The 23,338-nt window shown below is 45.3% G+C and overlaps 1 protein-coding gene across 2 annotated transcripts in view; it reads right to left on the bottom strand.

The window, feature by feature from the left end:
• NCSTN (nicastrin) overlaps positions 1–23,338 on the bottom strand; it is an 876,107-nt gene that overhangs the window by 548,133 nt on the left and 304,636 nt on the right. For both annotated transcript variants that reach the window (XM_044059533.1, XM_044059532.1), the window contains exon 10: positions 314–391. In XM_044059533.1, coding sequence (XP_043915468.1) covers positions 314–391 — 78 coding nt within the window. The remainder of the gene's footprint in view (positions 1–313; positions 392–23,338) is intronic.

Below are 23,338 nucleotides of genomic sequence, written 5' to 3' on the forward strand. Positions count from 1 at the left end.
CATTCACTGTGTTACAGGACCAATATTGATCCTGTACCTGAAGTACAGGCTGTTGATTCATGACAATGCAGGAAAACCATGTATCGCATAAGGGGAAAAATAGATCCGCTAAACGTAGGGGTATCAGGGAAACAGCAGCTTCTAATTTAAGTACAAAACAGCCAAAAGAGGAATTAACAAAACCTTACAAGTACAGAATAAAATACTACCCCTGAAGAAAACATACAAACATCACAACTCTGAAGATATGCAAAACTAGGATACAGAAACATTATGACTATATTATACTTCTAAACATTTATAGGTAACATACTTGTTCATCAATTGTGTCATTTTGGCGTGACACAGGGTCTGTATGTATCCACAAATATCCTTCGTCCTGCACTGCAACCTGGAAAATAAAATAAGATAATCAAGAAATTAGTGAAGGACAAAGTAAATAATACCAATCATAAACCTTTTGTACAACTGTACACAGTTTGAAAACAAAGGGAGCAAGGAGAAAACAAACCTTTACTTCTTATAGATCTACAAGAACACCTTTCTTCACAAGCACTCAGTATTTTACACACATACATACATATGCACAGCCACATACCTTGCAACTCTCCAGATTTTTTATCTCATATCCTTATAAAATTTGTATTGTTCTGGTAAATCAGAAGACTGAAGTCTCTAAATAATGGCATACATGTAAGTTTCAGACTTCATATCCTTCAGAAAATACATGCTAACAGAAATCTTGTTATTCTACCAACTTTCTAAATTTATGAGCACATTTTTTTTTAAATCTGTCCCTATTTTTGGGCCTTTGTCCCCGTTATTTTAGGTTTTGTCCAGATTTCTTGCACGAAGTTGAGAGGTAAGCACATTTTCTAAAATAGAAAAATGCTAATACAATGCTTTCATAAACTGCTTGCTTTGTTGACTTGCTCTGTAGAAGTACTGACTCATCAAAATCTCATTCTGCCTGGAGTCAGAATTGCTGGACATGTAGTTCTCAACTACCATTTCCTTTTCTTTTGTTGAACATGTATCTATGAATGGGGGAGCCTATTCCAGAAAATGTGAATTCACGGATACATATCTGTCTCTCTAACATGTCCAATTTATATTGCAAACAAGTCCCTAGACCTAGCAGTTTTGATCCACATAGGAGATTGTGTTTATGCCCTGTATCCTTTTTGTAAGGAAAGTACAGTTGTGTACACTTACCATAAATGTAGATGTTCGAGTGTATTCACTGTTGCAGTCATCACATTTGGGTTATCCCTGCCAGGGTATCCCTCGGCTGGCCCAAATACCAAAGGCTTGGTATTTCTACGTCGGTTGCTGTTGCTCCAGGACTGACGTCAGGTCGTCAGAGGTATAAAATCAGGCAGCCGATGCCATTATATCAGTTTTTATTGCCTTGTCAGGAGACCCAATAGGGAGCTAGGTTATGGTGGAAGACCACCACCAGTAGAAAGTAAATACCAAAAATTCCTTAGAAGGAGCGAGAGAGAGAAGACAAGGGGGATGGAGGGAGGGAAACCAGGACTGCAACAGTAAATACATTCCAGCATCTAGATTTATGTTAAGTGTACAAAACTGTACTATGTTCTTCATGTTTCATTGTTGCAGTCATCCCATTTGGGTTGATTCCTAAAGCTGAAGAAAAGGGTGGAAGCAGTCAAAAAGACTGGGGGCTGGCTAGGATGCCCTGCAAGACTGTGGTGGCAAAGCCTGCCCTAGATTTGGAGAAGACAGGCAGGTGGTAATGCTTAGTGAAGGTATGAACAGATGTCCATGTTGCAGCCTCCAGGATATCCTTGGTGGGGACCCCTCTAAGGAAAGCTGCAGATGTGGAGGCTGCTCTGGTGGAATGTGTCCTGACCCCCTTGGGGGGAGGTTTCCTGTGCTGTTTGTAGCAGTAATGGATGCAGTGTGCTATCCATTTGCCCTCTGCTCCTGCAGCGAAGCGGACTAGCAATTGATCAGTTTTTCCAACACAAAGTTTAGGTCCCAAGCTGGGGAGAAGCTCTTCTGGGTGGCTTCAAATTGTTAGCCCCTCTTAGGAACTGTTTCATGAGAGAGTGTGAGAAAAGAGGTGGCTCTGTGCTGAAATGGGCAGAGAAGGCAGAGGCATGAATTTTAACAGAAGGGAAGGATAGACCCCTGTGTAGTAGGTCTGCCAGGAAATCCAGGATGAGAGGTAGGGAGGGCTGTGCCATTCTGGCTCCCTTAGCCTGGATCCAGGTGCAAAACCTTTTCCACTTGTCAGCGTAAGACTTTCTAGTGCTGGGACGTCTGGCCTCACGTATAACATCTAGAACTTGTTTGCTTAGACTGGCAGCTTTAGGGGAGGTCAGCGAATAAGCCAAGCTGCCAGATTGAGGGTCTGCAATTGGAGATGCGTGAATTCTCCATTCCTCTGGGTCAGGAGTGATGGGATCTGAGGTAGGTGCCATGGTGGCAGGGGTGACAGGCTGTGCAGCAGTGGGTGCCAGTGCTGGCATGGCCAGTCTGGAGCAATCAGGATTGTCCACTGTTTTTCCTCCCTTATTTTGAGCAGTACCCTTGAAATGAGTGGCAAAAGGGAAACTGCATAGACCGAGAGGTTTACCCACTGGAAGGATAGAGCATCCACTTTCCAGGCCTTGCTGTGAGGTTCTCTGGTGCAGAATTTGCTGAGCTGATAATTGGAGCGGGAAGCAAACAAGTCGACCTTTGGGGTGACCTATTTCTGAGTTACAAGGATGAAGGTTCTTTGGTCTAGCTGCCACTCATGTGGGTCTAGCAGGTTTCTGCTTAAGTTGTCTGCCAGAGAGTTTAGAGAGTCTGGCAGGAATTGTGCTAACAGGTGTAGTTGCTTGGCTGAGGTCATGTGCCAAAGGGTCATGGCGTGCCTGCACAGAGGATAAGAGTGAGTCCCTCCTTGCTGGTTGATATACCACATCACTGTGGTGTTGCCTGTTTTGATCAGTAGAGGCCCCGGGGAGAATAGGGGTCTGAAAGCTGTTAGGGTGTACTGAACAGCTAACATCTCTTTTTGGTTGCTGTGCAGATGTATTTGATTTGGACTCCATTGGCCCTGAATGCACCTGTCATCCAGGTGTGCACCCCAGGCATAGCCTGATGCATCTGTGGTGAGGGTCTGGGCAGCACGGGGTTGTGAGAAGGGAAGTCCCTTGTTGTAGTAGCATGCTGCTGCCCATCAAAGAAAATCTTTCCTTAGACAAGGTATCACTGGTATAAAAGTTTCCAGGTCTTGAGAGTGCTGACACCAAAGGCTTTTTAGGTACGATTGTAGTTTCCTCAAATGCAGTCCGGCATATGGAATGAGTAGAATGCAGCATGCCATGAACCCTAGAGCTTGCAGGATCTTCCTTGCGGATAACTGGATCCTGGTGGCTCATTGAGAGAAGTAGGCTGTTAGGTAGGATTGTTTTTCCTGGGGTAAGGAATGCCATCTGGGATGCTGTGTCCAGACTTGCTCCCAGGAATACAATTTTTTGTGTGGGTACTAGTTTGGATTTCTTTTCATTCATAGTATACCGTAGGGAGGTCAGTAGGTCATTGACAAAGGTCAGGTGCTTTAGCAGCTTTTCCTGACTGTCTGCCTGAATCAAGCAGTTGCCTAAGTAGGGGTAAATTTGAATATTTCTTTGTCTGCAAAAGCAATGGAGAGAGACAGACATTTTGAGAAAACTCTGGGAGCAGTGGATAAAGCCAAAGGGAAGCTCAGAGAACTGAAAGTACAGTGATCCTGCCCTGAAACGTGGGTATTTCCTGCATGATTCCCTGATTGGGATGTGAAGGTAGGCCTCTTTTAGGTCTAGGGTGGCTAACCAAACATCTTGGAAAGCATAAGCAGAAGCTACTGGAGGGTGAGCATTTTGAATTTTGGTATCACCAGAAAGATGTTTAGAATGGATAGATCGAAGATGGGGCTTCACGTGCCCTCTTTTCTGGGTACCAGGAAGAGTCTGGAGTACAAACCTTGACCTATCTGTTCTGCAGGAACATGCTCTATTGCCCTCAGAGAGCAGGGAAAGGACTTGCTTTTTGACCTCTGCCCACTGGTTTGGGGGAAGATCTGGGAACCCTTTTGGGGTTGGCAGAGTGTGGAAATAAAATTTGTATCCCTGGGACACTATGTGGAGGACCCAGTGGTAGTTGGTAATGGTGGCCCAGTTGCTTGTGTGGAAGGAGAGTTTTCCTTCTAAGGGCAAGAGCAGGTGGGCAGACGAAGGGGGTGGAAGTGTAAAGTTCTTACCATAAGGGGGTGGCTTTGCACTCCCAGGTTTTGAAGAGGAGGAACTCCATTGCTTAGATCTCTGTATTCCCTGGGGCTACTGTCTGGGGGGGCCTGCTTCCCCTGGGTCTGGGCTGAGCTGACCTTGAGGGGGCAGGAAAGGACCAGTGTTTAGAGGGGCAATGCCTACTGAATCTCAGTGGCTGGACCTGTAAGAAGTCCAACTGTCTGCATAGATTTAGCTTTTTCTTTCATCTTTTTTTCAGACCTCTTCTGCCTTGGTGCCAAACAAGTTGTCTTTGTGCAAGGGTGCGTCCAATAATTTGGATTTGACATGGTCTGGCAAGGTCTGTTCCTTAAGCTAAGCATGCCTACTAAGGACAGACTGCTGCCCTGCAAGATGCTTCTAGGGCGTCAAAACCACATTGTAAGGTGCGCTTAGTTACCCGAATTGCAGAATGCATAAACTCTTGTAACTCTATTTTTTGAACAAGCAGGGAAAGAAGATATTTTTTGTTTGAGGAGTTCCATGGTATGTTGCTGATATTTCAGCATATGGAACTGAATTTAATGCTCTAATAGCAAGAGTAGCAGAGGTGTATACTTTTTTACCCCATCTGTCCAATGCTCAGGAATCCCTGTCTGAGGGGGTGGGATTCTTAGCTGAAGTTGCTTTGATTCCTTTAGGCTCTTGAGAGATGACCTCGGGGTCAGCAGGAGGATTTTTGAAAAGAAATTTGTGAGAGTCAGGGACTCTATAGTACCTGTCAGGTTTCCTGGGAGCAGGAGGGTGGATGTCAGGGGTCAGACTGGATTCCATAAAAACATCCAAGACAGAAGGAATGGCCAGAGATCTGTGCTGTGGTAAATCTAAGAATTCCCTGAGCCTCTTTTTTGACTGAGGATAGTCCTGACATTCCCACTGGAAATTGCTCTCTTAAAGTATGTACGGTTTCCCCAAAGGAAAAGTCCTCAGATGGAGAGGCCAAAGGGATGGATACCTCAGCATCAGAATCCTCATAAGCAGAGAGGGGTTGCATATCTTCATATTCAGATGCATAAGAGTCATCGGACTCCTGTTCAGATAAAAAGTACAGTTGTGTACACTTACCATAAATGTAGATGTTAGAGTGTATTTACTGTTGCAGTCATCACACTTGGTTTATCTGCCTGCAGGTAGCACTCAGTCGGCCCGAATACCAGAGTCTTGGGATTTCTGCGTCGGATGCTCTCGCTTCTTCCATGATGTCAGGTCGTCAAGAGGTACAAAACAAGCAGCCAATGCCATTACATCAGTTTTTCTTGCCCCAAATGTTAGGAGCGCCGAAATAGGAAACTAGTATATGGTGGGGAACACCACCAGTAAAACGTAAATACCACTGCCGGTAAAAATGGCCATAGAGAGGAGAAGTAGAAAGGATAGAGAAAGCCAGGGGGCTGAAGGGAGGGAAAAGTACAGTTTTGTACCTACCATAAATGTAGATGTCCGATAGATATGCATCTGCAGTCATAACATATGGGTTGTCCTGCCTCAGGCAGCCCTTCGGTCGGCTGGATTCCAAAGTCTGGGTCTGGCCTCGGCTGATGTCGCACTTTCCCCGACGTCAGAGTGTCTGGGGTATAAAAGCATCAGCCGAAGCCATTTTCCTCAGTTTTTCTTGCCCCAGATGCCAGGTGCCCTCTAGGAAGGCTAAATTTGGATAAAGGCTGAAAAGTTCCAAATATTTGCAAATTACATACATATATAAACAAACAAACAAATGCACCATAATAGATTCCCCCAGCTAGCTGAAAGAGGGGAAAGCACCCTAGGAATACCACAGAGGGGAAGGAGGGTGGGTAATCCTGACTGCAGATGCATACCTATCGGACATCTACATTTATGGTAAGTACAAAACTGTACTATGTCCTTCAAGGAGGAATCTGCAGTCATAACATATGGGTAGAATACCATAGCCAATCTGGGGGAGGAGGTACTAAGAGAATTATGGTGTAGCTAAGATCCCCTGCAGTACTGCAGTTGCAAACCCTGCTCGGGATCTGGAGTATAAAGGTAGATTGTAATGCTTGGCAAATGTATGCAGGGAGCTCCAAGTAGCAGCTTCTAAAATGTCCTTGGTAGCCACCCTCATTGGGAAAGCTGTAGTGGTGGCTGTGGCCCTTGTGGAGTGAGGCCTGATATTTTCAGGAACTGTCTTTCTATGAAAGGAGTAGCAAAAACGAATGCAATTTCCTATCCATTTTGAAATTGTCTGTTTGGAAATTGCTCTTCCTTGCACCCCAGTTGCATATGCTACAAAAAGCTAGTCAATTTTTCTGTTAGTTTTAGTTCTGTCCAAATAGTAGCGTAATTGTCTGTGTATATCCAAGGTGTGCAAAAGTTTTTCCCCTTTGTTCTGTGGGTTAGGAAAGAATGTAGGCAAGTGAATAGCTTGGTTCAAGGATACCCTAGATACCACCTTTGGCATGAAAGTAGGATTGGTTCTCAGTGACACTCTATCCTGGTGAAAAATAAGAAAAGGCTGCACTGCCATTAATGCCTGTAACTCAGATACTCTTCTTGCTGAAGTGATTGCCAGAAGGAATGCAGTTTTCCAAGATAAAAACTGGAGGTCTGCTGAAGCTGCTGGTTCAAAAGGAGGTAGTGTCAGTTTTCCAGCACAAAATTGAGATCCCATGCAGGTAGGGGGTCTTCTTGGAGGTTAAACATTTTGATCCCTCTCAAAAATTGTCTGAGAAGAGGGTGTGAGAAGATAGGTGGATCCATATTGTATTCTGCTGAAATTGCTGAAGCATGAATCTTAATGGATGAATAAGACAAGCCATTGTGGAACAATTCTGCTAAGTATTCTAGGATGTGTGCTAGGTTTGCCACTGTGACATCTGTGCCCTTTGATGCGCTCCAAATGAGAAATCTCTTCCATTTAGCTGAGTATGTCTTTCTTGTGGAAGGTCTGCGAGCCTCCAGGATAATGTCCTTCACCCTCTGAGATAAAACGGTTTGGTTGGGCTTTAAGGAATCTTCCAGGTAGTTAGCTGCAATGTTTTCAAGATGGGATGCAGGGTCTTGAAATTGTTCTGCGTTAGAAGAAGAGGCCATAGGGGAAGAGGCCATGAGTTTGCCTGACATGCTTCTCAATAGCGGGTACCAATGTTGTCTTGGCCAGTCCGGAGCTATTAGTATGACTTTTGGCTGTTCCTCCCTGATCTTCAGTAGAACCTTGTACATCAATGGGAGAGGTGGAAAGGCATATACTGTTAGGGCATTCCAGCTGAAAGAGAGAGAGTCCACCCTCCAGGCTTGTGGGTGGTATGTCCTTGAGCAGAATTTCTTCAGTTTGTGGTTGAGTGGGCCGAACAGATCTATCTCTGGGATTCCACATTTCTTTGTTATAATTTTGAAGATGTCTGGATGCAGCATCCATTCGTGCATCCATGGTAGTTCTGCTTAAGCTGTCTGCTAGTGTATTCTCTTTTCCTGGGACCAATTTGGCCTGCAGCTGAATATTGAGATTCAGGCATAGGTTCCACAGATTCATAGCCATCCGGCATAGAGGGTAGGAATGTGTGCCCCCCTGTTTATGTACCACATGACCGTGGTGTTGTCTGTCCGTATTAAGAGATGCCCTTGCTGGAGGAAGGGTCTGAATGCCTCGATTGCATGCCTTACTGCCAGCATTTCCTTTTGGTTTATGTGCATGCTTAGCTGCCCTTGAGGCCATAGGCCTTGGATACGTTTGTCCTCCATGTGTGCTCCCCATCCTCAGTCTGAGGCGTCCGTGGTGATGGTCTGCCTTGTTTTTGGTTTGTTGAAAGGCAACACTCTGTTGGACTGGCAGGCTTGAGCCCACCACAGGAATTCCTTTTGAAGGCATGGAATGATTTGAATCATGGTTTCTAGACTGTGACTGTGTTGAGACCCATACATTCCTTAGGTACCATTGTAATTTCCTCATATGCAACCTGGCATGTGGAATTAAAATTATGCAAGATGCCATGTAACCCAGGGCCTGCAGGACTTTCCTTGCAGTAAGCCGAGTTTGTCTTGTCAGAGTCATGAAGTAATCTGGAAGTTGTTTTTGTTTTGCTGCTGTGAGAAAAGCCATCTGAGTGATTGTGTCCAGATCCGCACCCAAAAAGGTTATCCTTTGGGATGGTACTAGTCTTGACTTTTGGATGTTGACTGTGTATCCCAAGGTTTGTAGCAGGTGTATGGCATAGGCCAAGTCCTTTAACAAATTTTTCTTGTTGTCCGCTTGTATTAGGCAGTCGTCCAGGTATGGATAAATTTGAATTCCCTGAAGTCTGCAGTGTGCAATTACTGATGCCAGGCATTTCGTGAATACTCTGGGTGCAGTAGATAAGCCAAAGGGCAATGCTGAAAATTGATAATGCTCTGATCCTGCAAGAAATCTGAGGTGCCTTCTGCAATCTGGTCGGATAGGGACGTGCAGGTATGCCTCCTTGAGATCTAGAGTCACCAGCCAAGACTCCTTGCCCAACATGGGAAGAAGTTGCTGTAGGGTCAGCATTTTGAATTTTGGCACAATGAGATAAGTGTTCAGTGCAGACAGGTCGAGTATAGGCGTCCATTGGTTTTCTTTTCTTGGCACAAGGAATAGTCTGGAGTAAAATCCTTGGCCTTGTTCTGTAGATGGTACCCTTTCTATAGCTTTCAACTGAAGTAACTTGCTGATTTGTCTTAAAGCCTCTGCCTTCTGGTTTGGTGGAAGGTTTGGCATTCCCTCTTTTGGCAAAGTATGGAAGTGAAACCTGTATCCTTTGTCTATTATTTGCAATGTCCATGTATCCTTTGTAATGCAATGCCAGTTTTGAGAATAAAGCCAGCTTTCCGCCCAAGGGTGCTTCCAGTTGTTCCCTGGTAGGCGGAATCAGAGTCAAGTCATTGTGTCTGTCCTGTAGTAGTGGCAGTAGTTGTAGCTGTTGCACTACTCCTCTGGTTGGCAGGCTGCCACTGACGGCCTCTGTAGGGGCCCTTGGATTGACCTCTGCCTCTAGGCCTGTTTCTGCCTCTCTGTGCTCTGGAGGAATCTGGAAAGGACCAATTATTTGTAGGCCAGTTTCTACTGAACCTCGGAGGTTGAACTTGCAGGAAATCTTTAACTGTTTGCACAGATTTTGCTTTTTCTTCAACCTTCTTTAGAATCTCCTGTGCAGGGAGCCAAATAAATGCTGTTTCTCCATTGGAGCATCGAGGAGTTTAGCCTTGACATGGTCTGGCAAAGATTGCTCCTTCAGCCAGGCATGCCTAATTACTGCCCCAGTCATAGCTGATCTAAATGAAGCCTCCAGTGCATCATAGCCACATTTTAAGAAATGATTACTGACCTGTTGTGAGTTGTGTACCAAATCCTGAAGGGATTTATGGTCTAAGGGTTCAGGTGAAGAAAGTTTCTTATTTAGCTGATCTAACAAAAATTCTTGGTACTGTATCATATGGAACTGACAGTTTAATGCCCTGGCAGAAAGAGTAGCAGATGTATAAACCTTTTTTCCCCATCTCTCTAATGCTCTAGACTCTCTTTGAGAGGGTAGGAGATTTTTGGCAGTAGCGGCTGCAACCCCTTTAGGGCCCTGAGAAATAGTTTCTGGGTCTGCAGCATGGGCTTTATACAGGTGGAAGTGAGACTCGGGACCCTGTAATATCTGTCAGGTTTGGGGGGCGGAGGAAGAGAATCAGGTGCAGTACTGACATCATTGTACACATCATCAATTACAGTTAGAACCGGAGGTATAGCTAAGGGCCTATGCTGGGGCAAATGCAAAAAGGTCCTTAATCTTTTTCTAGAATCAAAGAAATCCTGACCCTGCCATTGAAAGTGTTCTCTCATGGAGTGTAAAGTCTGCCCAAAGGAAAATTCTTCAGGGGAGGCTGAAGGATAGATTCTTCTGCATCTGAATCCTCATAAAGCGAGTAGATCCTTCCTGGTGGTCTGACAAATCAGATCCATCCGTGGAGTAATCTGAGGAGTGAGGTTCAGAGGTCAGTCCTGGGCCTTTTGTCTGGAGGAGGTTGGGAGGCCCTGTCTGGGTGAGGTTGGGAACCCCTAATTAAGGAGATAAGGTCCTCAGCAAGACTGAGGATCTGAGAACTAGAGGAAGGCCTCTGGGATGTAGATTTGGCAGGCAAAGCTTTTGAAAGTTTGGCAGCTTTAGCCCTGGAGAAGGCCTTAATAGACATAGAAGCTGGGGCCTAGCTGCCCCACGTGCAGGAGTAGAAATGTCCAAAGGTATGGTGTCGGACAAATCCTGAACACTAGCGGTAGGGAGTTCTGAAGCCGACTCAGCCGGGCCTCTCTGGCCTCGGTGGTCGGAGTATGGTTTCGGTAGTAGGAATAGCCGTGGACTCGGTTTCAGCGAAACGAGACACTGTGATAGGCCTAGCCGTGGTTTCAGCCGAAACCGGGGCCGTGAGTGTCGGTCCTTTTGACCATATGCGTAGTCTGAGTCTCCAACGGCATTTTATAAGCAAAATCTGTTCCAAAAAACTGCTCTGCAAACTCCGACCAACGTCTAAGAGCCCGTCGGTTGAAGAAGGTACAGGCTAAACAAGCTGATACGTCGTGGTCTGGGCCTAAGCAAGGAAGGCAGTAAGAATGGAAATCCTTATGAGGTATTTGTTTCCCACAAGTTAAACAATTATTTACTTTGTTTGACATCGGCTGAGGCAAGAAAGAGTCCCAAGCTTTATCGAAGTCTTCGGTAGCTGAAATCTCTGGATCTGACCGACTTGCGAACAGCTTCTGCTTCGGGCACCGCACAGCAAGAAAGACTGAGGAAAATGGCTGATGCTTTTATACCCCAGACACTCTGACGTTGGGGAAAGTGCGACATCAGCCGAGGCCAGACCCAGACTTTGGAATCCGGCCGACCGAAGGGCTGCCTGAGGCAGGACAACCCATATGTTATGACTGCAGATGCATCCTTGAAGGACATCCAGGACTGCAACAGTGAATACACTTGAACATCTACATTTATGGTAAGTGCACACAACTGTACTATGTTCTTCGTGTTTCACTGTTACAGTCATCACACTTGGGTTGATTCCCAAAGCTGAGGAAGGGTGGAGGCAGTCAAGAGGTGTTAGGGTTGGCTAGCAAGTAAGACTGCTGCAGCAAATCCAGCTCTGGATTTAGAAAAAAATAGCTAAGTGGTAATGCATGGTGAAGGTGTGTACAGAACTCCAGGTTGCAGCTTCCAGAATGTCCCTGGTAGGGATGCCCCTGAGAAATGCTGTAGAGGTGGAAGTAGCCCTAGTGGAATGTGGTCTGATCCCCTATGGGATAGGTTTTTCATGGTGCTTGTAGCAGAAATGGGTGCAGTGTGCTATCCATTTGGAAATGGTTTGTTTTGAAACGGCCTTGCCCTCTGCCCCTGTTGCAAAGCTGACTAGCAGCTGATCAGATTTAATGAAAGCTTTAGTCCTGTCAAGGTAGAACCTGAGCTGTCTGTGCACGTCCAAGGAGTGCAGGATCCTTTCCCCTTTATTCTGAGGATTAGGGAAGAAGGTTGGCAAATGATGGATTGGTTTAGAGCCACATTGGACACCACCCAAGGCATAAAAGACGGGTTAATCTTGAGGGAAACCCTGTCAGCATGGAAAATAATGAAGGGTTCCACAGCCATTAGCGCCTGTAACTCAGACACTCTTCTTGCTGAAGTTATGGCTAAAAGCAAGACTGTTTTCCAAGAGAGGAATTTTAACTCTGCTGAAGCAGCAGGTTCAAAAGAGGGAAGCGTGAACTTTTCCAGTACAAAGTTAAGGTCACAGGTAGGGGTGGGTGCTCTCCTAGGGGGGGGGCTTAAGTTGTTAGCTCCTCTCAGGAACTGTTTGATGAGAGGGTGAGAAAAAAGAAGTGGCTCGGTATTATAATGAGCTGAGATGGCAGAGGCATGAATCTTAATGGAGGAGAAGGATAGGCCTCTGTGGAGTGGCTCTGCTAGGTAATCCAGGATTAGAGGTAGGGAGGGCACAGCTGTGTCCTTTCCTTGAGGCTGATTCCAAGAACAATATCTTTTCAACTATTCAGCATAGGATTTCCCAGTACTAGGTCTTCTGGCTTCAAGAATGACATCCAGCTCCTGTTTACTAAGAGTTGCTGGTGATGTATTCAGGGGATAAGCCAGGCTGCAAGGTTTAGAGTTTGCAACTGTGGATGCAAAATCTGTCCCTCCTGCGGAGACAACAGGGTAGGAGTCTGGTGAAGGTGCCAGGATGGCACTGTTGTCAGACTGCATAAGAGTGGGTACCAGTGCCGACGTGGCCAGTCTGGGGCAATAAGAATTGCCCCTGGCCTGTCCTGTTTGGTCTTGAGTAGTACTTTTGAGAGGGGGGGGGGGCATAAATTGAAAGGTTTTCCCATTGGAAGGATAGGGCATCCACCTTCCAGGCCCTGCTGTGAGGATTCCTGGTGCAGAATTAGCTCAACTGGTGGCTCTCAGGGGAGGTAAAGAGGTCCACCTCCAGTGTCCCCCACCTCTGGATTAGAAAGTTGAAGGTATTGGGCTCCAATTTCCACTCGTGTGGGTCTGGGAGATTTCTGCTCAAACCGTCTGCCAGTGAATTTTGTTTGCCTGGCAGGAATTGAGCTTGTAGATGCACTTGGTTCCTCAAGGCTGTGTTTCACAGGACCATGGCTAACCTGCAGAGTGGGTAAGAATGGGTTCCCCCCTGCTTATGTGCCACATAACTGTGGTGTTGCCTGTTTTTAGCAGCAGCTGTCCTGGAAGGATTCGGTATTTGAAGGCTGTCAGAGCATTCTGTACAGCTAGCATCTCTTTTTGATTGATGTGCAGGAGAATTTGGCCTGGGCTCTAGTGGTCCTGAATGCATTTGCCTGCCATGTGAGCCCCCCTATGCATAGTCTGATGCGTCTGATGTCAGGGTTTGGGTGGCGAGGGGTTGAGTGAAAGGCAGTCCCTTGTTGTGGTTGCATGCTTCTGCCCACCAAAGGAACTCTGCCCTTACACAAGGTATGATTGGAATTATTGTTTCCAGGTCCTGAGAATGTTGGCACCAAAGACTTTTTAAGTACCATTAAAGTTTCCTCATATGCAGTCTTGCATATGGAATTAGCAGAATACATGAGGCAATGAACCCTAGGGCTTGCAGTACTTTCCTTGCAGACAGCAGGGTTCTGGTGGCAATTTGTTTGAAGTAGTTGGTCAGACAAAACTGTTTTTCTGGAGTGAGAAATGACATCTGGGAAGTTGTGTCCAAGCTTGCTCCCAGGAATACAACCTTTCGACTGGGCACCAGTTGTGATTTCTTTTCATTGATGGTGTACCCCAATGAAGTGAGAATGCTTTTTACAAATGCCAGGTGCTGAAGTAGCAATTCCTGACTGTCCGCCTGAATCAGGCAATCATCCAAGTATGGGAAAATTTGGATATTTCTCTGCCTGCAATACGCAATAGCTGGAGCCAGGCACTTTGTGAATACTCTGGGTGCAGTAGATAAGCCAAAGGGAAGTGCAGAGAACTGATAGTGCATAGAGCCTGCCCTGAAGTGTAGATATTTCATGCATGACTCCCTTATGGAGATGTGCAGATAAGCTTCTTTTAAGTCTAGAGTGACTAACCAGGCATCCTTGGCTAGCGCAGGGAAAAGCTGTTGCCGGGTAAGCATCTTGAATTTTGGAATCACTAGAAAGGTGTTGATAATTAAAAGATCCAGGATTGGGCGCCAAGAGCATTCTTTTCTGGGCACCAGGAAAAGTCTGGAGTAGGAACCCTGCCCCCTATGTTCTACTGGAACAGGTTGAATAGCTCTGATATTGGGCAGGGAAAGTACTTGCTTTTGAGCCTCTGCCCACTGGTTTGGAGGAAGGTCTGGGGTTAGCAGTGAATGGAAGTAGAATCTGTACCCCTGGGATACAATGTTTAGGATCCATCGGTCCCGAGTAATGGACATCCAGTTTTTTGCATGAAGGGCAAGTTTTCCTCCTAGGGGCATAAGTAATTGGGCAGGGTTGGGAAGGATAACTGAAAAATCACTGTGAGCTTTTTCCATAAGGGGACGGCTTACCACTCCCTGTTTTTGAGGTGGGAGCAATCCACTGTTTAGATCTCTGCATTCTCTGAGACTGTAATCTGGGTGGCCTGTTTTGACTGAGAAGGCTTGGAAGGGGCTGGAAAGGACCAGTTTTTAGAAGGCCAATGCCTACTGAATCTAGGTGGCTGCACTTGTAAGAATTATTTAACAGTTTACATAGATTTAGCTTTTTCTTCCATCTTTTTAAGAACCTCTTCGGTTTTGGTGCCAAACAAACAAGTCCTTATTTAAAGGAGCATCTAGTAATTTTGATTTGACATGATCTGGAAATGTTTGTTGCTTCAGCCAAGCATGCCTTCTCAGTACAGACCCAGTGACTGCAGCCCTGCAAGATGCTTCTAGGGCATCAAAGCCACACTGCAAAGTATGCTAACTAACTAGGTTTGCAGAATGCATTAACACTTGTAAATCTTTATTTTCTGCACAATCTAGAAGTAACCCCATTTTCTGTTTAATAAGTTTCATAATAGGTTGCTGGTACTTCAACATGTGAAACTGGCAATTCAATGCCCTAATGGCAAGAGTTGCAGAGGTATACACCTTCTTACCCCATCTGTCTAAATCTCTGGAATCCCTGTCTGAAGGTGTAGGGTTTTTGGCTGCAGTAGCCTTAATACCTTTAGGTCCCTGGGAAATGGTCTCTGGATCTGCAGTAGGATTCTTGAAGAGAATTTGTGAGAATCAGGTACTCTGTAGTACCTGTCAGGTTTTCTAGGGGCCGGAAGCAAAGTGTCCGGAGTAAGACTGGATTCCATGAAGACATCATCTACAACATCCAGGACAGGGGGTACAACTAAAGGCCTGTGCTGAGGCAACTCTAAAAATTCTTTGAGTCTCTTTCTGGACTGAGGGTAGTCCTGGCATTCCCAGCGGAAATGCTCTCTTTTAAGTATGCAAGGTTTCACCAAAAGAATAATCCTCTGGAGGGGAGGCAGAGGGAATGGATTCCTCTGCATCTGAATCCTCATAGGTTGATAGGTTCATAGGTAGGTACTAGGGCTATTGGCCCTAGGGCCTATATAAACCTAGCCAAACAGTACCCTGGCTTTGCCAGACAAGAAAATTATTTTCCTGTGCCCCTGTCAAGCAGAGCCACAGAAGTGATCCCCGGGGTGAATTTCCTATCTCCCATCCAATCATCAAGATTTTTCTTGAAGAGTGCTAATGAGGAGCTTTGTTCGATATAAATAGGTAGTTTGTTCCACAGTATGGGAAGTCTCTGGGACAGGAATCTATCCCTCCAGCTTGTTCTTTTTATTGTGGTGACAAGGTTTAGGTCCCTAGAGCTTGTAGCTCGGAGGAATTGGGGTTTCTTTAGGTGGAGCATGTCCAACAGCTCTGAGTTTGACATGGCTTTGTATGTTATGCAGAGATTGCCTCTGAGTAGGCGATATGCGACAGAGTAAAGCTGGAGTTTTTTTAGATGGTCTACGTAGGGCATCTGTTTGAGGTCGGTAATCCTCTTTGTGAGGTATTTCTGCGGCCTTTCCAGTTGTTGTAGATGTCTTGTGAGGTACATACCAAAAGGGGTGTTGTACTCTACAATGGGTCTAATGAGTGATGAGTAGAGGGGAACAATGACCTCTTTTTTCCTGGACGAGAAACCTTTTGTGATAAGGTGTGCCACGTAGAAGGATGTCCTGACTACTGTGGCGATGTGATTATCCCAAGGTCTCATCACACTTTTGGTGTTAAGTAGACTATCGTCTATGTGGTAGTTCATGGGTACAGAGTTTTTACCAAAAGGGATGACAATGCACTTTTGGGCATTGAGCTTGAGGCCATGGCTTTGACACCAAGCATCTGTCTCAGTGAGGCCCTTTTGTAGGATGTCCACACCGTTAGGAGTTTTGATTATGGCTCCTAGTTTTCAGTTATCTGCGAACTCTGTTAGCCAAAGATCTTCTGTGTTAGCCTGTACTTCAGAGAAGTAAATACCAAACAGGAGAGGACTCAGGACTGAACCCTGTGGTACTCCACTTGTCACTGGTCTGAAGTTGGATTTAGAGTCTGCTACTTTCACAGTGTGGGTTTTGTCAGTGAGCCAGTTGGCAACCCATCTTGTGACATAGGGATTTATACCTAGTTTAGTGAGTTTATCTATAATTCCAGAGTGGGGGATGGTGTCAAAAGCCTTGGCGAGATCTAGATAGGCTGTGTGAACCACCTTACCCTCATCTACGACTTTGTTGACTGCTTCAAAGAAGTCTATCAGGTTTAGGAGACATGATCTGCCTTTTACAAACCTGAAATGGGTAGAGTCCAGAGTTTGGAGATTACCAATGTCTTTGTTTATAAGTTCCATGATGATACGTTCCATAGCCTTGCAGACCAGGCTCGTCAGGCTGATGGGGCAGTAGTTCCCAGGGTCTGGGGTGGCTCCCCCTTTGTGGAGTGGGATAACAGTTGAAGCCTGAGGTGAGGCTATGATTGAACATGGTACTTAAGTGGGGTGCCAGTTCATTTTGTAGTTCGTGTAGAACACAGCCTGGGATGTTGTCAGGTCCCATGGATGCTGTGTTCTTGGTTTGGAGAGTGTGTTTTCACCTGTGCAGCCGTGATTACAGGAACTTTGCATTCCTCCGGTATAGAGATGGGCCCTTTAGGGGGTAAGAGAGGGGTAAAGTTAGCACTGAACCTATCTGCCAGGATGTTGGCAATATCAGTTGGTTCTGTATATTTAGTGCCATTGTGCTGTAACTCAGTGCAGATCTGAGTGTTGCCATTGAGATTCTTGACATAGCTATAGAATGCTGTGTATTTGTCTTTAGAATCAGTGACAATTTTGTTTTCATAACTAGCTTTGGAGGATCTTATGAGGGATCTCAGCTTCTTACTGAGGCTGACCAGGGAGTTCCTCCAATCATGGGATTTTACTCTTTTGCAACAGTTTCTTTCTTCTGCTGTAGAGTTTGTTTATGGTAGGAGACCACCAGATTGGCTTCCTTTTTTTGGAGGATAGCATCTTGCTTCTGTTAGGGATTGCAATCCATGCACTCGTGTAAGTGCTTATAAACTGCATCTGTATATGATTCAGCAGTAGTACCTTTATTGTCTGTCAGCATGGGTGTCGTAAAATTTGCCAATTCTGTCTTAAGAAGTGTGAAGTTGGCTTTGGAGAAATTTTTTACGGTGGTTTCCCTAATGGGGGTGGGGGTAGGATGTGGATGTCTAGGGTGATTAGCTTGTGTTCGGATTTGACCAAAAAAGAACTGACCTCTGGTGTGGAACACTGGTTGCCCATGTTGGTAATGACCAGGTCTAGTATATTGCTGCCCTGGTGGGGTGTGGATAAGTTGATCCAAGGCATTGGAATTTATGAATTCCAGAAAACGTTGAGCACAAGACTTGGTACATGAGTAGTTTTCTCAGTTAATGGTGAGGTAGTTGAAATCTCCCATTATCAGGGTGTTAGGTTGTACCATAATATTTTCCAGTGCATCAAGAAATGAGAAGTGGGAATCCTGGAGCATGGTGGGGGATCTCTAGCAAGCTACAATTTGGACTGCGGTCTTGCCCAGAGTTAGTTGCACTTGGATAATCTCGGATGCATTATGCTGAGCAACTAGCCTGGAGGTTTGGATATCCTTAATGAATATGGACACGTCTCCGCCTTTAGTGTTTCGGTTCAGGTTAGGTGGCCGAAAGGTGTGGTATGAATTATAGTCTGGTAATGCTGGGGTGCTCTCTGGAGCCTTGAACCAGGACTCTTATCACTGCACAGATGTCGATGTTCTCCATTTTAAGTAGTGCCTCGAGTGAGTGCATTTTGAGGTTTAGACTTCTAGCATTAAGCAGCATTACCCACAGATTTTGCTTGCTTGTACCTGTTACGGTGGTGAATTTGTCATTGGAACCTTGCCTAAAAAAGGCACTATAGGGGTGGCAAGAGCCTTAGCCAGTATCCGGAATCCCAAGGGCGACAGGTGCAGGCCATCTCTGGCAAAGCATCGTGGTTTGTCAATCATGCCATTCCAGGCAGACAGATACTGGATCCCCTTAGAATGACACCAGAAGCTTAGCCAACTGTTGAAGTCAATCATTTTGTCCTTGTACTGTGATAACATTCTGGGTGATGGCAGGATGCTACTCAGGGCTAGGGTCATACCTGCCTGGGCTACAAGATCGGACAGCTCCTCCATATCTCTTTTCATGTAGTCCAGGGAGGTAAGTCTCAGGTCATTCACACCAACATGGACAATGACAGAGTCATATTTGTACTTGTTGTGGAGTGACCCGAGTGCGTGCATCCTAGCACCTGACAGTAACTTTCTCCTTGTTTAGCCTAATGAGTGGAACATCAGTGTGCCTGACTATAGAGTCACCTATGACTAGAGTGTTGGGTACGTTGTTATGCCTTATGAGCTGTGGTTGAGTGGCATACTGAGTTTGTGGGCTGTGTCATTTGGGTTCTTTTGGGGTGTGGAAGTTGCTTTACGTTTCTGCTTTGGAGGTCCCTGTTGCTTGGGTAGATTTTTATTGAGAGCCTCAACAAATGTAGGTGCGTGTTTTGTGTTTCTGTGTGTGTCTTTTGGTGTTGTAGGTTTTGAGGAACTATGTTATGAGTGTGGTGTGATGCAAGTGTTTACCTTCTCCTCTTGACTGTCTAGTCCAGTCTTAGAAGACAGCTTTGCTTCCAGTTTGGCTATATAAGTGAATCTCTCACCGGTTGTAGTGTTGGGTGGTAGGAGGAGAGGATTGTCTGTGTACATGAGGCAATTGCTGCATTGCCCCAAGATGCCCAGATTCATCAGGTAGACAGGAGAAAACACCAGGAGCTGACCCTTAGACATGCCTGGATAGGTGCTTATTTATCAAGTACTAAAAAGTGTTTTCCTCTAAACAAGTGAGGAAAGTTGAGTGCTGTAGTAATTTGTAGCTTATTTAGTGCTTACAATGAGTTCTGAACAAGTACTGAGCTCAAAGAAACAGATTTGAGTGCTGAAACTAGAAAACTGGCTAGTTCTAATAAACAAAATTAAGCTAAAAGGCTTTCCTCCAACACAGAATGGTTTGGGGGCTCAGAAGCTTACAAACAGTCCTGGATACAGCAAATCTGTATTTGGACTAGACGACTTACAGGAAAGGCAGGAAACAAGCTTAGAATTTTTTTTTGTAAAGTGGAAAGGAGGAGCAAAAACTAAGTGGGTTAGCCTTCTCAAATGTTCTCCCTGGATTAGGTAGAATGAGGTAATGACACTAGACTGGGAGGAATGTCCCAGATTAAATTTACAATAAGGGCGGGCAACTGCAAAGCCACCAAGTATAAAAACAGGACACCAACAGAGAGGGTGGGAAACAACAAGCAAACCCAACCAGATGCTTAACAATTATAGAACATTTCTAGTTAATACCTCACACACAGTGAAACTAGCTAGAAATGCATATGCAGATAATAACAGTGATATAAATAACTTGTAAAAATAAGCAAGGAAACAGGATACTTAATGTTACATATCACAGATCAGCTTCCTTCCTCCAAGTAGCTCAGTGTGAAATGGCAGAAACACTCACAAGCTAAACCTGAAACATCTTTAAAAAAAAGCTTGAAAGAACCAGTGAGGTGCTTACTCCAAGCCGTAGTCCAGGCAACCCCAATCAGCCAATGATCATAAACGATTCACTCTCACTGAAATGCTATACTGGTTTTGGCTAAACTACGATGGCCTGCAACATGTGCTCAGACACACAGCGTCTACTAACAAACAACTAGGCCCAAAACACAAGCCTAAATATGGACAAAGCTACACTACCCACACTACTTAGGTAGAAAAAAAACTGCAGAAATGAGAATGCTTTTAACTGCAAACAAGTTATATGATACACTCCTTAGCAGGAAATCAGAACAAACAAACCTAAGAAATGAGCATGCTTTAAACAGCAAACAAGTTATATGATACACGCCTTAGCAGGAAATCAGAACAAACAAACCTAACCAGATGCTTAACAATTGTAGAACATTTCTAGTTAATACCTCACACACAGTGAAACTAGCTAGAAATGTATATGCAGACAATAAAAGTGCTATAAATAACTCGTAAAAATAAGCAAGGAAACAGGATACTTATGTTATATATCACAGATCAGCTTCCTTCCTCTGAGTAGCTCAGTGTGAAATAGCATGTCCTGATAATCAGAAGGGTCAGAGTCATCAGACTCCTGGTCTGTAGAATCAGAATGAAACTCAATTATTTGTCTCTTAGCAGGGGAAGGCTGTCTTCCCTTAATTAGGGTAATAAGGTCTTCAGCAATTTTAAGCATTTGTTTTTGTGGCATGGGAGCTTGAGCATGCACTTTGGTCGTCTGTTTTCTAGGAGTAGTGCGTACTCTGGGCTTAAGAAACTCGTTAGTTTTAGCTATAAATGAAGTCGTCGGTTTAATTCGAACATCAGTAGGTCGGAATACACCCTCAGAAGCCAGTGCCTGCACAGCGACTCTGGACCCATCCAAGGCAGAGACATCTGCAGGTTCCATAGTCTAAGAAGTATCCTGCGGCATACCGGACTCAAGAGTGGGTCTCAGCAGAGGCCTGCGAATCTGTAGAAGCGGGCATCAGGGGCTGCAAAGGTGCCTCACTGAGTACCGGTGGACTGGCGACTAGCTTAACAGAAGCATCGTCGGAAGTTTTGGACCTATGTGGTCTGTCTCTGTCTTTATCTTTACATTTTTTGGAAGATTGGTAGTTGGATGGCTTATCGAAGCTATTTCAGAATATGGAAAATGAGAGCGAAAGAATTTAGCGACAAAGCCTGACAACAAATGGTTTGGGAGTTAAATAAGGCACAAAAGCGAACACGAGGGATGTCGTGGTCTGGGCCTAAACAGGTGACGTATTAAGAATGAAAATCTCTGTGAGGTATTTGCTTTCCACAGGCAAGACAATTGTTAACTTTGTCTGACATCGGTTAGAGCAAGAAAAAAGGATCCCCAACGGGATACCTAGCTTTAGAAGACTTCAGGTTTGAAACTCAAAAAATCAAAATTTCCGGTAGCGACCGACCGGCACTTGCGAACTGCTTCTGCTTCAGGTTCCTCGGCAAGAAAGACTGATGTAATGGCGTCGGATGCCTGTTTTATATCCCTGACGACCTGATGCCATGGAAGAAGTGACAGCATCAGACGCAGAAATCCCAAGACCCTGGTATTCAGGCCAAGTGAGGGCTACCTGTAGGGAGATAACCCAAGTGTGATGACTGCAACAGTGAAACACGAAGAACATCTACTGGGGACAAGTCTCTTTCTTTTGGAAGGGGTAGCCTGGCTTCCCCTGATAAGCATTAAAAGGTCTTCCTCCATTTTAAGCATTTGAGACTGAGGCAAGGAAGCAGGTGCCTGAGCTTGGGTCGTTTTTTTGGGTGTGGTTCGTACCCTTGCCTTAAAAACTCAGTTGTTTTTGAAAGAATTGGAGATGCGAAAGAAGTCGTTGGTCTGTGTCGAGTATCAGTAATGTGAAGTACTTCCTCAGAAGCCGGTGTCTGCTCAGCGGCTCCAGACCCATCCAAGGTAGAGACATCTGCAGGATCCTTAGTCAAAGAAGAGTCTCACGGCATACCGGACTCCGAAAGGGTCACGGAAGCAGCCTGCAAATCCACAGTAGCAGGCATCAGGGGCTGTGAAAGCACCTCACTGAGGACCAGAGAACGGACGACTAGCTTAACAGAAGCGTCGTTGGCAGTCTTGGACCTGTGCGGTCTGTCTCTGTCTGTCTTTATCCTTATGTTTTTTCGGAAGATCTGTTGTCGGATGGCTTACCAAAGCCATATCAGAATTAGAGGATGGAGAGCGATAAAATCTAGCTACAATAAGGCCCCAATGACATATAGTGCTGGTGTTAAACAAAGCACAAAAGCGATAGCGGGGGACATTGTGGTCTGGGCCTAAACAAGTGATGCAGTAAGAATGAAAGTCTTGGTGTGATATTTGCTTTCCACAGTCGAGAATTGTTAACTTTTTCTGACATCGGTTAGAGCAAGAAAAAAGGATCCCCAACGGGGTACTTAGCTTAAGAAGACTTCAACTTAAATTCGGAAATGAAAAACTCAGGTAGCGGCCAACAGGCACTCATGCGAACTGCTTCTGCTTCAGGCTCCTTGGCAAGAAAGACTGATGTAATGGTGTTGGCTGCCTGATTATATTCCACTGACTACCTGACGTCAGTCCTGCAGCAACAGCAACCGACGCAGAAATTCTAAGCCTCTGGTATTCGGGCCAACTGAGGGTTACCCTGGAAGGGATAACCCAAATGTGATGACTGCAACAGTGAAATACAAAGAACATCCTGTGTGGACATTTCAGTTGTTGCACATGTCTAGTCAAGTGCATACTGAAGGGGGCATTACACTTAATGATAGGTCAGATGACGGCCAAATACAGTGGCACAATGACATCCCTGGACTTATATGTCATGCCCTTACTTATAAGTTGAGTGACACAAAATGATTTCCTTACTACCCTGGACTCTCGTTGGTTGAAGGCCAGGTTACTGCCTATAACTGTTCCCAAACCCCCTTGTTGCCGGATCTACTCTTAGGGGTATTTTATCAATGAGGCAGTTTCCCAGGATGGCAGACTTCACAAAAGGTACTATTATATAATTCCTGGCACTCGCTTTAAAGCCATGGCTTTGGCACCAGTCATTTCTTTGTGTTAGACTCTCTTGTAAGAGGTATGCATATGGGGGGGGGGGGTCTGTGAACTTGGTCAGCCAGAGGCCTTTGACATTGGCCTTGACTTCTGAGAAGCAGATGCCAAATAGGAGCAGGCCAAGTACATAGTCCTGAGGAACTCTGCTGGTGAGCACTCCCAGCATGGAGCTTTGAGGGACTCCACTAGTGACCTGCTCCTTTGTGGAGGTGGTCTCACCAGTCCTAACTTCCTAGATGCTGGCTGGCTACCCAGCATGTTACATGACGTTTTATGACTAAGTCTAGAAGTTTAACAAAGCCAGAGCTGAGTAATGTATCAAATCCTTAAGCCAGGTCAAGGTAGACAGAATGCACCATTTTACCCTCGTTCATTGCTCTGGT

The sequence above is a fragment of the Protopterus annectens genome, chromosome 17.part0, assembly GCF_019279795.1.
Source record: "Protopterus annectens isolate FY-2018-M chromosome 17.part0, PAN1.0, whole genome shotgun sequence".
In the NCBI taxonomy this organism is placed as follows: Eukaryota; Metazoa; Chordata; order Ceratodontiformes; family Protopteridae; genus Protopterus; species Protopterus annectens.